Source organism: Psammomys obesus, unplaced genomic scaffold, assembly GCF_907164565.1.
Source record: "Psammomys obesus unplaced genomic scaffold, mPsaObe1.curated_primary_1811, whole genome shotgun sequence".
NCBI lineage: Eukaryota > Metazoa > Chordata > Mammalia > Rodentia > Muridae > Psammomys > Psammomys obesus.
This window is the reverse complement of record NW_026586321.1, coordinates 28020-41537: the sequence shown is the minus strand read 5'-3', so window position 1 is coordinate 41537 and position 13518 is coordinate 28020. Positions and strand designations below refer to the sequence as shown.

Sequence of the window (13518 nt, the reverse complement as noted above, 5' to 3'; positions counted from 1 at the left end):
GCTGGAGCCTTTCCTTCTCCCAGCATGAGATTCTCAGGGAAATCTCCATCTTTTGGAGACCATGTTTCCATAATTTGATGGATTGACAGACACAAGCATCTCTTTAGAATATCAATGTTTCTCTTTTCTTCTTTCATTTTTATTCTATTGTTTGTTTCACTTGGTATTTTGGTTTTTTGAGATAGAGTCTCACTGTGTAGCCCTGGCAGGCCTGTAATTTGATTTGTAGACCAGGCTGCACTTCAATACATAGAGATCCTCCTACCTCATCCTCAGTGCTGCAGCTAAAGGTGGGAATATCTACATTTCTGCCAGGCAGTTTACAGAGCCACAAGGGATTGGGGAATAGGGGACTGGAGAAGGTAAAGGGAATAAGGGAAATGGATGTAACAGGAAGAGTGAGTAGGAATGGGAGAGGAATCTGTGGCTGGGAGAAGGGCAGACAGGAGTTCCAGGGGAATTGGAAAGGAGTGTTATGAGGGGGAGTTGGGAGGAAGGTGGTGAGGGAAGACAGTGAAGAAACAGGAAAAGTGAGGTGGGGATGATGAAGAAGAGGAGGAGGACCAAGGGGAGGGGAGGCTGATGGGTCAGTGGGAGAGGATGGCCCGAGGGCAGTTGTGGGAGTCCATGGCAGAGGTGTGTGAGGGTGAAGAAGGCTAAGAGTGAGGACATGGTAAGCCAGGCCAGAGGTTGCAGGAGCATAGGCAAAACAAGCAGTTGCTGGGGATGGGGCCGAGAGCACAGCAAGGGAAAGGGGCAGGGCAAGAAGGAAACTAAGGCAGTGCACATGGAGCTAAGGTTTCAGAGGGAGAAGGAGCAGTGTGAGGCCTCCAAGGGTAGAGAGAGCAGGAAGGCAGCGGTGAGGTGAGATAAAGAATAGGCCAGCAGGCAGTACCACACCCAGCCCAAAGCCAAGAGGGGGTGAGGACGGGTGAAGGAGGGTACTGGTGTTGTATAGTTGAGCATATTTCATACATATGCCTCGGAGTGCTATAGCTGGATCTTGAGGTAACACATTCCTAATGGTCTGAGAAAGCGCCAGTTTGATTTCCTGAGAGGTTGTACAAGTTTACATTTCCACCAGCAATGAAGGAGGGTTCCCCTTTCTCCACATCCTCTCCAGTATGTGTTGTCACTTGAGTTTTTGATCTTAGCAATTCTGATGGGTGTAAGATGAAATCTTGGGGTTGTTTTGATTTTCATTTCCCTGATGACTAAAGACATTGAGCATTTCTTTAAGTGTTTCTCTACCATTTGATATTCCTCTATTGAGAATTCTTTGTTTAGCTCTGTACCCCATCTCTTAATTGGATGACTTGTTCTGTTGGTTTTTTAACTTCTTAGGTTCTTTATATATTCTGGATATTAGCCCTCTTTCAGGTACAAGGTGGCTGAAGATCCTTTCCCAATCTGTAGGCTGTTGTTTTGTTCTGATGACAGTGTCCTTTGCTTTACATAACATTTTCAGTTTCATGAGGTCCCATTTATTGATTGTTGATCTTAAAGCCTCTGCTGTTGGTGTTGTATCCAGGAAGTTGTCTCATGTTCCAATGAGTTCAAGGCTCTTCCCTGCTTCTTCTTTTAACAGGTTTAGTGTGTCTGGTTCTATGTTGAGGTCTTTGATCAACTTGGACTTTAGTTTTGTGTAGGGTGACAAATATGGATCTATTTGCATTTTTCTACATGTAAACATCCAGTTACACAAGCACCATTTGTTGAAGATGCTGTCTTTTTTCCATTGTATTGTTTTGGCTTCTTAGTAAAAAATCAAGTATCCATATGTATGTGGGTTTATTTCTCAGTCTATTCAATTCCATTGATCCTCCAGCCTGTTTCTCTGCCAGTACTATGCAATTTTTATTTACTATAGTACACCTTGAGATCAGGGAGAGAGATACCTATAAAAGATGTGTTATTGTACAGGATTTTTTTTTGGCAATTCTGGCTTTTGTTTTTACATATGAAATAGAGAATTGTTCTTTCAAGTTCTGTAAAGAATTGTGTTGGTACTTTAATGAGAATTGCATTGAATCTGTAGATTGCTTTTGGAAAGATGGCCACTTTCACTATGCTAAAGTCTACATTTCTTCAACCATGTTTTTAGCAGTTCTATTTGTAATAGCCAGAATCTGGAAACAACCTAGATGCCCCCTAACAGAGGAATGAATACAGAAACTATAGTACATTTACACAATGGACTACTACTCAGCTATTATGAACAAGGAAATCATGAAATTTGTAGGCAAATAGTGGAATATAGAAAAGATAGTCTTGAGTGAGATATCCCAGAAGCAGAAAGAACACATGGTGGTTTTTAGATATAACATAGGATAACATACTAAAATCTATAATCCTAAAGAAACTAACCAAGGAAGACCCTAGGGAAGCTACTCAATCCTCATTGAGAAGGGCAAACTTGATAGACATCAGAAGCAGGAGAGGGCAGGGAACAGGACAGGAGCCTACCACAGACAGCCACTGAAAGACTCTACTGATCAAAGTATCAAAAAAAAAAAGCTGAGACTTATAGCCACACTTTGGACGGAATGCAATGTTATGAGAGAAGGGGGAGGTAGAAATACCTGGACCGGACAGGAGCTCCAAAAGCTCCAACAGAGCAAAAAAACAAAAACAAACAAACAAACAAAAAAAAAAAAACCTGGGTCCTGGGGGCCTTCAGAGACTGATACCCCAACCAAGGACCATGCATGGAAAGGACCTAAAACTCTGGCTCAGATGTAGCCCATAGACTCAGTCTCCAAGTAGGTACCCTACTAAGGGGAGCAGGGGCACTCTCTGGCATGAGCTCAGTAGCAGGCTCTCTGATCACCTCCCCCTGGTGGGGTGCAGCCTTACCAGGACACAGAGGAAGACAATACAGCCAGGCATGATGAGACCTGAGAGGCTAGAGTCAGATGGAAGGGGAGGAGGACCTCCCCTATCAGTGGACTATGGAGGGGCATAGGAGGAGAAGAGGGAGGGAGGTGGGTTTGGGAGGAGATGAGGAAGGGGGTCACAGCTGGGATACAAAGTGAATAAATTGTAATAAATAATAATAATTAAAATAAAAAGAGGACATTGGAGGTGAGGGCTTGGATAAGGAAGGTAAAGTGGGAAAGGAGGTAAAGGAGGAAGAGTGAGAGGTTGAGAGTTTCCAGCAGAGGACAGGGGATTAAAGCTGGGGCAAAAAAGAAGGACTTGGGTGGGGTTCTGGACAGTTGGAGTAGGACAGGGAAGAAAGTAGAAAGGGGGGAGAGGGCAGTGGCGGGAGGTGAGGCCAGCCAAGACTGGGGACTAGGGACAGGGACAGGGAGGATATGAAGAAACCTCGCAAACTTAGTCAGGTCCCACTAGCTTTTGCTGAAAACAGAAGAAAGCAATGGTCACCCTACATGAAATCATAAAGTTTCAAGATGCACAAACCAAAGGAAACATGAATATGCAAATGTGCCATTTGAGCTGGGGACCTCAGCACTCCTTTCTCAGTGACCCAGCAACATTCAAGAAGACCCAACTTATTTTTGCTAACATTTCTAGAACAATCTAAATTGAGACAGCAAAATGTATCTTCTATTTCAGTATTTGTGGGACAATCAACAATAAAACTTTTGCTGGTTGTTTGTTTGAAGACAGGATCTTGCCGGCTTCTGAAAGGATGAGCCCATTCTCTTCCCACATTCCTCCTCCTTACAGGGTGAACTCTCAAACAAAGCACAGGACTCTTCCTAGACAGCACAACTCACCGAAGTATGTGATGTGTTCTGAAAGTTTTCAAATGACAGATCCTGGGAAGAGCTGAATCACAGGCCTTCTTCTAACAACTCAAAAGAGGAAAGGTGAAGTCATCTCTTTAGTTTCAGTGCATTACTGTCTTTCGATAAGGCAGATTTTTGTTGTTGTTTTGTTCTTGCTTTGGGCTTTGGGTTTTTGTTGTGTGTTGTTTGTTTTGGCATAGAGCAGACAAGCACACAGATGGCCAGTCCTGAGGGGGCAGCATGCAACACCACTCTGGAAAGAGCAATAACCTGTGGCATGCTCTTTTCACCCGTGTTGTTTTTGGTTTTCTAGACATGGTTTCTCTGTGTAGCCCTAAGCTTTCCTGGAGCTCATTCTGTAGACCAGGCTGGCCCTAAACTCAGAGATTTGCCTGCCTCTGCTTCCCAACTGCTTAGATTAAAGCCTTGCACTACCACTGCTTGGCAAAAATACTTTTTAAACATTTACCTCTTTCATGTACTGAGACATGGCCTAAAAAACTGTCCACTCAGCCTTGTGTGTAGCTACACTGATATAATTTTCATCAAGGGATTCACGCTAAATCACAAAGATGATCAGGAATCAGGGGCTTTGTATTCATTTGTTAGTTCTGCTAGAATTTGAAAACAAAAATTGCTATCTGCTGACCCATGTTATGGTCTCCTGGACGACCTGAGTAATCATGAGACACTGAGATTTGTTGATTAAACCAAGAAACAAACTATGGGTAGGCTGGAGAGATGGCTCAGTTATTATGGGCACTGGACACTCTTCCAGAAGACCCAAGTTTAATAAGCAACACCCACAGGGGGCACCCAATCATCTTCAACCCCAGTTCCAGGACCTGGCATCCTCTTTTGGCCTCCACAGGCACCTGGTATGTCCATGGTGTACACACCTACATTAAGCAAAACATCCACACACATGTAACAAGAAAAATTTAAAAGATGTAGTTCTATGTGCTTTTCTCCTATGGTAAATTAGAACGTTTGAAGATACTCTTCTCTTGTAAATGTTATTTTTTGAAACAGACATTAAAAATAACATTCCAGAAAAAAGATTCTGCCATAAACAGGGGAAAGGATGATTAAGAAAAAAAAAATGTAAGGTGGCCTTGGTGGCACATGTCTGTAATTCCAGCACTCTGGGAGGCAGAGGTAGGTGGATCTCTCTGAGTTCAAGATCAGCCTGGTTTATAAAGCAAGTACTGGGCAGCCAATGCTTGCAACCAACCACCTTAATTTATACTTCAGAAATAAATGTAAAATGAAGTAACCTCTGGAAAACAGAAGACAGAAAATATAATGATGGAACAAGAATCTGCAAAATTAGAAAACAAGCTACAGGAGAAAATAATCAGTGAAGTAGAAACAGCCTGACAAGGACCCTGGTTCCTGCACCCCTGGAGCTCCCTGCCCTCACTTGGACAAGGAAGGCTCAATAGACCCAAGTCAACCATTGTGCTGCAGCAAATGAAGGGAAGTAAGGGCCAAGTTTACCATCCCCTCAATAAATGCAGAAAGAGGTGTGGAAACTCAACACACTGCTGATACAATCAATCCATAAACTAGGTATGGGAAGAATTCCCTCCCAGACACACACACACTCAGAGAGAGGGAGAGAGAGAAAGAGAGAGAGACTTATAATGCAACACAGCTAACACCATATTTAACAATGAGAAGTTGATCCCAGGAGGTTCAGTCTTAACAACTTGTACTCAACAGCTAGAGTATTGAAAGGAAATGCTTCAAGAGTGGAAAGGAAGAGGTTAAGAAGTCTCTGCTTGTATGTGACATGATAGTGAACTTAGAAAATGCTGAAGGGCCCAGCAAAGTAGAATTAGGAGTACTAAATCAAGTATTGTAGAATTTAAAAATCACTTGTATTTACATACACTAATAACCAATGAGCTGAAAATTAAACTAAGAGGACTGCTTCCCTGTCAGTATCATCAAAAAGAAATAATTACAAATAAACTCAGACAAAGGGGCAAAAAAAAATCTGAGTAAGAAAAACTGCCAACAGGAAAATAATTGCAGGGCACACCTGTGTTCACAGATTCGAAGAAATACTGTCACAATGTGCATAATAATCAAAGTGGACCTATAGGGCTGTATGTAGTTGCTATTAACTTCCTATAGTATTCTCCATTGGGGGAGGGTGGCCAGTGGCCAGTCTTGGGATGATAAAGAACCTAAGGGTGACCAGGGGTAATGGAGAAGGACCCTGGGGAGCAAATGAGTCAGGGATGGAGAAGAAAAAGAGATAGAGGAAGCCAGAAAGAGCAGGTCTGAAGGAGAAGATGGTGCTTGGGGAGCTAGAGGAGAAATAGAGGAAATGCAGGAGCTTCTACCTCCCCTAGGACCTGAGTGGAGCCTTAGAGTGCCCCGCCCGGCCGCTGTGGGCGTGGACATGATGCCAGAGGAAATGGGCGGGAGCAAATTTCTCTGATTAGGTGGCGGCTGGCACAGGACTCCACTGAAGGCCCAGACTTCACTCTTTCTCTGTCTTTCCTGACTCTAGCCCAGAGTTCCCGACGGCTCAACTGCTGGTGAGTGAGGTGAAGGGGCCGCGGGGTGTGGGCGCCCTGAACAACTTTGTCCTGCGCAGTCAGTTCAGAACTGAGACGTCCACGCGCCCTCGGTTCGCTAAGTTCATAGTCATCGCCTCCGCGCGCTCCCGAGGGGACAGGGACCTCGGTTAGCAGGGGGGAGGACGAGAACCACGGGGCCAGGAGGGGTCACCGCAGACACGTCGGGAAAGTGGACTAGGAACCTGCAGAGTGAGGTGAAGGCACCGCGGGGTGAGGGCGCCCTGCGCATCGCCCTCAGACTACAAAGTTCACAGTCTTAGCTGCGCGCCCAGGGGGACAGGGAGGAGGAGCAGAGCCACAGCGCCCTGAGGACGCCCGCAGTCACGTAGGGAAAGTGGACTAGGAACCCGCGTGGCGGGGCCGGAAAGGCCTGACTTCACAGCCCGGGAGCCTGGAGCTGCAGGTCTCTGCGGGGTTTCCTCCGCGCGCGCGGGTCCTGAGGAATCCCCATCCTCTCCCCAGCTCCACTGCTGCGGATAGCCCTGTCTCAGGAAGGAACCATGAAAGAGGGAGCAAGCACCAAGCGCTGTCATTCCCTGACTGTGACACTTTTAGTTCTCCTGAGCTTCGTGCAGACCACGCTGTCCCATGGTGAGTTCCCAGGGTCCATATAGGGGGTGGGGGTGAGAGTGAGGGACATGGAGGACAGACCAGGATCTCAGCCATGAATTCCGGGGTCCTGGGCTACCAGGAAGCCCTGGGCTTCTTTTCTTCACCACCTCAGCGACCAGGAACCCAGACTCTGTCTCTGTCCCACCCAGGCTTCAGTGGATTGAAGAAGTTAGGGGGAAAATTACAGAGGAGGGCGGCGCTGGAGAGGGTGGGGGACAGGGGGAAATTCCTGGTGAAGCCCTCAACACCTTCTGGGGCTGCAGGAAGCCTAAAGCCCAGTCACCAGGACAGGATGTGCTGGACACAGGGCAAAACCCCTCCATGAGGCTGTGTCAGACCCCTGGACCTAAGGCATGCTAGTTCAGGAGACTGCCTTCCCTGGGCATTCCTCAAAGCCCTCCACCATTCATGTCCCCTTTGCCCTTGAACTTTCTTTCCCACCTTCTCATGATACTTCTCCAGCAGACCCCAGCTACCAGGGACAAGATGGCCACACCTCCCACATTCTTGTCCCCTCCCCTCATTTTTTTTTCCTTTTTTCATTCTAGAATTGTTTTATTTTAAGGCAAGGCTTCTCACTATGTAGCCCACACTATAGACTCTGAAACAAGCCTTTCTCTCCCTTGGTCTACCAAGTGCTGGGGTTACAAGACTGTGACACCAGACTCATCTTCAATGCAGACAGGACTCATCAACCACCCAGCTGCTCAGCTCCCTTCCCTGCCCATCTAGCCTTCCCAACTTTCCAAATCATAAAATGCCTTTTCACTGCTCACCCACCAGGAAGCAATGTGAGCTCATGCCTTAAGACACCCCAGCTACTCAGGGCTGGAGCACCTTGTCCTCTAGGGAGGGCCCTGGCAATGGACTGGGTGGGGAGCTATGGAAGCTGCTGCCCTTGCTCCCAGGCCCATGTAGTCTGCCTCCTGGGGAGGTGGCACCAAATAGTGGTGTTCATTAGGCAGGACAGGGTCCTTTTGCTCTGTAAATGCAGGCACTCATTTTTATTCAGTCCAGGGAGCCTCACTGTATCTTTCTCTGCATCAAATACTCAATTCTGCATTTGGTGGGACAGCAGCAGAAGGTCACAAGCTGATGAATGAGACAGCAGATGTGTCCTCTAAGCCAGATTAGGGAATACTCCATGTACCAGGATTGGTGACCATCCCCCCAGAGTGTCTTCAAAAGTCCTGGGAAAGCTGCATGTTTCCCAGACAGCACTGGGTTCTATGCTGACTCTCTGTCCCAGAACCCAGTACCATGCCAGGAGCCACTGTGAAATGAAGTGCATTTTCCCTGCTGCAGGTGGGCCTGGCTGGCTTCTGCCCAAGCAAGGTGATTCTCCGATTAGGAACTGCCATGGTCTCCACCCAGGGCCATTTCCTAGCACTGACAACATTGGGCTGAGAGATTGTTCTGGGTCATAGGGCTCTAGAGGCAAGTACAGTCATACTCTTTATGGATGGATCGTCTCTGGCTGCTTTCAAGCTGTAAGAGCAGAGGTGAGCAGGAGTAACAGAGATGATCTAGCCTGAGAAGACTTCAATATTTATATGATCATGGTATTAGGTACTTTTCTGTTGCTGTGAAAAAAGATCACAGCCACAAGAACATACAGAACAAAGGGTTTAGGGAACCGTATAGTTTCCGGGGACACAAGTCCATCACCTCACAGCAGGGAAGCATGGCACCAGTCACGGTGGCTGGAGCAGCAAGTTGAGAGCCCACATATGTTTAATTTGGTTTTGTTTTGTTTAATTTGGTTTGGTTTAGAGACAAGGTCTCACTACATAGTTCCAGTTTCCTAGGAATCACTATGTAGAGCAGGCTGGTCTCAAACTCATGAAGATCTGCCTGCCTCTGCCTCTCAAGTGCTGCAAGTAGACCCATGTGATAGGATGCCCAGCTGAGAGCCTGCATCTTAAACCTCAAGAAAGGTCTAGGGTTGGAGAAATGGGATGGGAATTCATAGCCAGAGCCCCAGTGACATATTTCCTTCAGCAAGGCCAGACCCCCCAAACCAATCAACGGAGGACCAAGTATTCGATTGTCTCACTCTATAGAAGAAGGGTGGTTCAAACCACCACACTAGATGTCCACAGAGGCATGTAGGGGCTCACACCTGAGTGACAGGGGGGTAAGGAAGCCAGACAGAGAGAATCACTGCACTTGCTGTGGAGATGAGTGGTCCCTGCTTGTTGGGACCCAAACTGTCCTCCTAGGAAGGGAATCTGGGTCTGTCTTTGAGGAGGTTTGAGTATAATTGTTTTTTTTTTTTTTTTTTTTAGATTTATATTATGCACATGAGGGTTTTGACATGAGGCATATATGTATGTGCACCACATAGATGCCTGGTGTCTTTGGAGGCCAAAGAGGGCATCAGACCCCCTGACACTGAAGTCACAGGCGGTGGTACAGAGCCACCTTGTGTGATTGCTGAGAACCAACATGGGCCCTCAGGAAGAGCAACAAGTGCCCATAACCCCTGCATCTCCTCTCTAACGTGGGTGGTTCAGCCTCACATAGTGGGCACAGGAGTCTGCAGTTCTGAAGAGGCAGAAGCTTTCAGCTTCTTGGTCATCTGTTTTGTCTTTAATTATTAAAATCCAGCCGTTTCTGCACTGGCTAACAATCTTTCTATAGTTATGATCTTTGTGTTCTGTTAGCCATGACCCACATTAAATAGTCAGGCCCAATCTGTGTCCCCTTTTCTCCTCAGTGGACCATGGCCGTGATGTGACTGTCTCCTGACTGTTCTATGTGATGGAACTTTTCTGTGCCATACTGTTGAGATTCCAGCTTAGAGATAGTTTGCTAACACCAGTCCAGCCTTGAGCCTTCAGCACCCCCTCTGAGCTCCTCACATGCTGACTCCCTTCTCTCTGGTCCTGCTGAATCTGCTTCTCCACAGGGTGTGCCAGCATCCCACAGAGCAGCCTGGACTCTCCATGCCTCCCCAGAAATGTTTGCTGTTACATCCACTCTGGCACATGCATGTCCCTGAGATTTTTGATCACCATTCTCCTACTACCAGACTTAACATCCTGCATTTTCCTTGTCTTGTAGTGTGTGCTATCCTCTGAGCAGCTCCAGGAGGCCCTTCCTGGAACTCCGTGTTATGTCCAGGGAATCTGCCAATGGGCCGTTCTGGTTTCATTCTGTTGTGTGATAAAAACACTCTGGCCAAAAGCAAATTCAGGGAGAAACTTCTGTATTAGACTTCTAATTCTAAGTCACAGTCTGCCACTGGGGAAGTCAGGACAGGAGCTCAGAGGCAGCCTGCTTGCTACTCCACACAGAATTATGAACAAGGAACTTGCTTCACAGCTGGAGAGGCCCAGCAGGAACCCTGTAGGATGATGCTTGCTGTGGATAACTAGCTCCTGCATAGCTCTATTTCTCATCCAGCCAGAGACAGCCTGGCCAGGGAATGGTAATGCCCTTGGCAGGCTGGCTGTTCCTGCATCACTGACAGTCAGAACAGTCCCTCAAGAGAGACTCCCTTCTAGGTGCCTCTAGGCTGTATCAAACTTACAGTTACAGCTAACCAGCAAAGATGTTCAGTTCTATGATCTGAAATTACAAATCAGTCCAGATTTTCTCCTCTCTCCACTTGCCCTTTCTCCTCTCTTTTTAAAGACACCCTTTCAGGTGGACTTTCTTGGTGTCACAGGCAGAGCCTGTCTCTGAGTCCCTTGCTCCACACCCCTAACCTTACTGCATGTTTCTTTCACAGAGGCTGCTGGTGTTTGCTGTGGCTTCACAGTTGGCAGGTCAGGGTCTGGACAATGGAGTTACAATCAGTCAGTCCAAGGCCAACCAGAAGGGACTTTTCTTCTCTACAAGGACAAGAAGTGTCATAATGTTCCGAGAAACAGACCAAATAACATGACAGTCTGCGAAAAAGTGGTTAACACTTTGAAAGATGAAGTTTACCTTTTCAAAGACGTGCTGTATCAAGTAAGGCAGGAGTATAGTACAATTATAGGTAAGTTTTGAATGGCCGCATAGGGCTGGGGATGTAGTTCAGTGGAGAGTGCTTGGCAGGCATGCATGAGGCCATAGGTTCAATCCCCACTGCTACGAAGTAAGTAAAAGAACATATCAGATGGCCCCTGAAGGAAGGAACAGGATTTGTGACAGATTAAGGACATTCATTGTTTTCATGGAGAAAGAAAGTGAATCACTGGTAGTCCTCATGAGAGGTCCAGCAGAAAGGACAAAGTGGAGGGTACAGCAAGGTCAGAGGCTGGGGATGGAGGGTGGGTAGGCAGATAGGTTCATCAAGTCCAGAGGCTGATCTCTTTCAAATGGGCACAGAGCCCCTCACTCTGCAGGCCAAGATATGTTGCTGGAATGAAGGAGATGGAGGTTTCAGCAGATCCTGGGACTTGAGCCTCAATGGACCCAAAACATTCCATATTGACTCAAATACTAAGAAGGGGCCTGAAATGGATTCTGGATCCACCTGGACAAAAGAGATGGCAGAGAAAATTGAGAAAGTAATTGACCTCTTAAACAGGATCTCACAGGGCGAATGCAGAAGTTGGGTTAGGGAGACCACGTTGTACTGTGAAGAAAATTTGGAGCCTACAGGTAACTGGGAAGAGGGGGAGAAAGCTCTGTTTATATGAGGTGTGAGTGTGTGATAGCATCACCATGAGTTATTGAGTTAATGTCCATTCTTTTCATCATTCATTTCCTTTGTCCTCCTCTCCTATCTCACTGGGTGTTTTTACATTGGTCACTCTCTGTGGCTGTCTCTGGGTGACACAGACTGGGCATCTTTTGATTTCCTGGTCTTTGCTCACTGTTTATTTTCATCTCACCTGAATTCTTTTTTCTTCTCTGCCACGACCCTTACAGCTCAGCTGCTCTTCTGCCATCAAGAAAAATGAGATCCCATCATTACCCTGCTTCCCCTACCATAGCTACATGACTCTTTTGAGGACAGGGACATCCCCTCCCCCTTCCTTCTCAGGACCATACAAACAGTTGTTCATAGCAAAGAGGGGAGACTCGGTGTGTCCACTGAATTACCTGAGGACCCAGAAGCTAAGGTGACATTTCTTCGGATTTGAGGTCCGGTCAAAGACTCAACTTGTATTTCTATTTCAGCCTCACCGCCAACTACCCCTAGTGTGGACCAGCATTCTTCCATGGCCACCAAGCCCCACTTCTCTGTCCTACTGATACTCCTCCCTTCCATTTTTATGTGTCTTCTGAGAATCCTCGACAAGGACAGTTATGGAGGACGGTGTTGGAAGTGGGGTAAGGGACAGATGGGTGAAGAGTGAGGAAGCAGGGGTGAGCTCTGGCAGTTTTGCTGTCATCCCCCAGCTGTAGCATCTTACTGGGAAAGGAAGGAGGAGATGGGGAGTTCATATCATCTGCCAGCAATAGCTGGTGCACACTGAGTCTTGACAGGAGAGCAGTCTTTCACAGCCTAGTGGGAATGACAAGGGAACAGAGCAAGTGCCTGGTTAGAGCGGGTCCCTACTTAGGAGCTTCTCATGCTGCAGATGTGGGGACCGTAGAGACACGAGAGAAGGAGGTGGTTTTTAGACTAATGTGTAGAGGGAAGAGGATTCCACAGACGGTGATAAAGAAGATAAAATAAGGAGTTGGCAAGACCACCTGCTGCTCCTGCATCAGACCAGGGTTTGTTCCCAGCACCCACATGCCAGCTCACGGCCATCTACAGCTCCAGGTCCAGGGGTTCCAGGCCCTTCTTCCCCACAGACAGCAGGCATTCACACCGTGCCTGACACACATGCAGGCTAACACTCACACACACAGAAACGAATCACGCAGCTGCCGCCGCCGGGGGCAGGGTTCCCACTGGAGGCAGGTGGGACTGAGCTGCTGTTGGAGGCCACTGCTCCCATCTGGACTGCACAGAGGGACAAGGTGGCGCAGGACAGCCAAACCCACAGCTGTGTGCCACTCTCACTTGTTGAGAGGGTTAGAATGAAGCAGAAGAGATGTCTCAGACCCCACTCACCGTCTGGACAACCGGGACCCAGGATCCTCTCTGGCTAGGGCTCCTGCCAGCTCCTGTGGCTTCTCCCATCAGGCCCTGAGTCAGGGAGCATTACTGCTAGTCATTACTGCTTTATCCTGAACTTCCATGCTCTGCAGCAGGCCAGGGCTGACCATGGAACACGGGAAAGGAGGGAGGAAGACAGGAGATGCTCCAGGATGTAGAGTGCAGGAGTGATGGGGGAGGGAAACGATGACCCCCAGGGAGGGCGACTGGGGTGGTGATGACTGTCCAGGTCACCCAGGAGAACTGACCCAGGCTTTCCCCAGAACATTCAAAAGACGTGTTTCCTTGCTCTAGGTTGGAGATGCTCCAGAGAACATGATGAGAATTCATCCGGTTCAGCCATTTTTCCTCAGCCCTTCTCTCCCTTCTCCTCTGCATCAACCAGAGGAATCGTCATGCTCCTGGCATAACATTTCATGTTCTTTCTACTCTGTGATAGTTTGGGCCCTTTCTTATCACCTGGTCCTCCTTCTCTTGGTGCTCCCTGGTGGGAATTTGCACTTAATAT

General features: G+C 47.5%; 1 protein-coding gene across 1 annotated transcript; it reads left to right on the top strand.

Moving 5' to 3' along the window:
- The first annotated feature begins 787 nt into the window (after nt 1-787).
- Nucleotides 788-13518, top strand: LOC129672209 (UL16-binding protein 6-like). Its single transcript, XM_055601507.1, has 7 exons — nt 788-864; nt 6280-6455; nt 6905-6940; nt 10698-10949; nt 11282-11557; nt 12080-12232; nt 13305-13518. Exons 1-7 carry the CDS (start codon nt 788-790, stop codon nt 13418-13420), a joined length of 1086 nt encoding a protein of 361 aa, XP_055457482.1. The 3' UTR covers nt 13421-13518.

Excerpts from the sequence above, each read along its gene's own strand:
- LOC129672209 (XM_055601507.1), top strand. The coding sequence starts at position 788 with ATGGAGCTAAGGTTTCAGAGGGAGAAGGAGCAGTGTGAGGCCTCCAAG. Across the intron at positions 11,558-12,079 it reads AGAAAATTTGGAGCCTACAG|CCTCACCGCCAACTACCCCT; the intron begins GTAACTGGGAAG and ends TTTCTATTTCAG. Across the intron at positions 12,233-13,304 it reads AGGACGGTGTTGGAAGTGGG|GTTGGAGATGCTCCAGAGAA; the intron begins GTAAGGGACAGA and ends TCCTTGCTCTAG.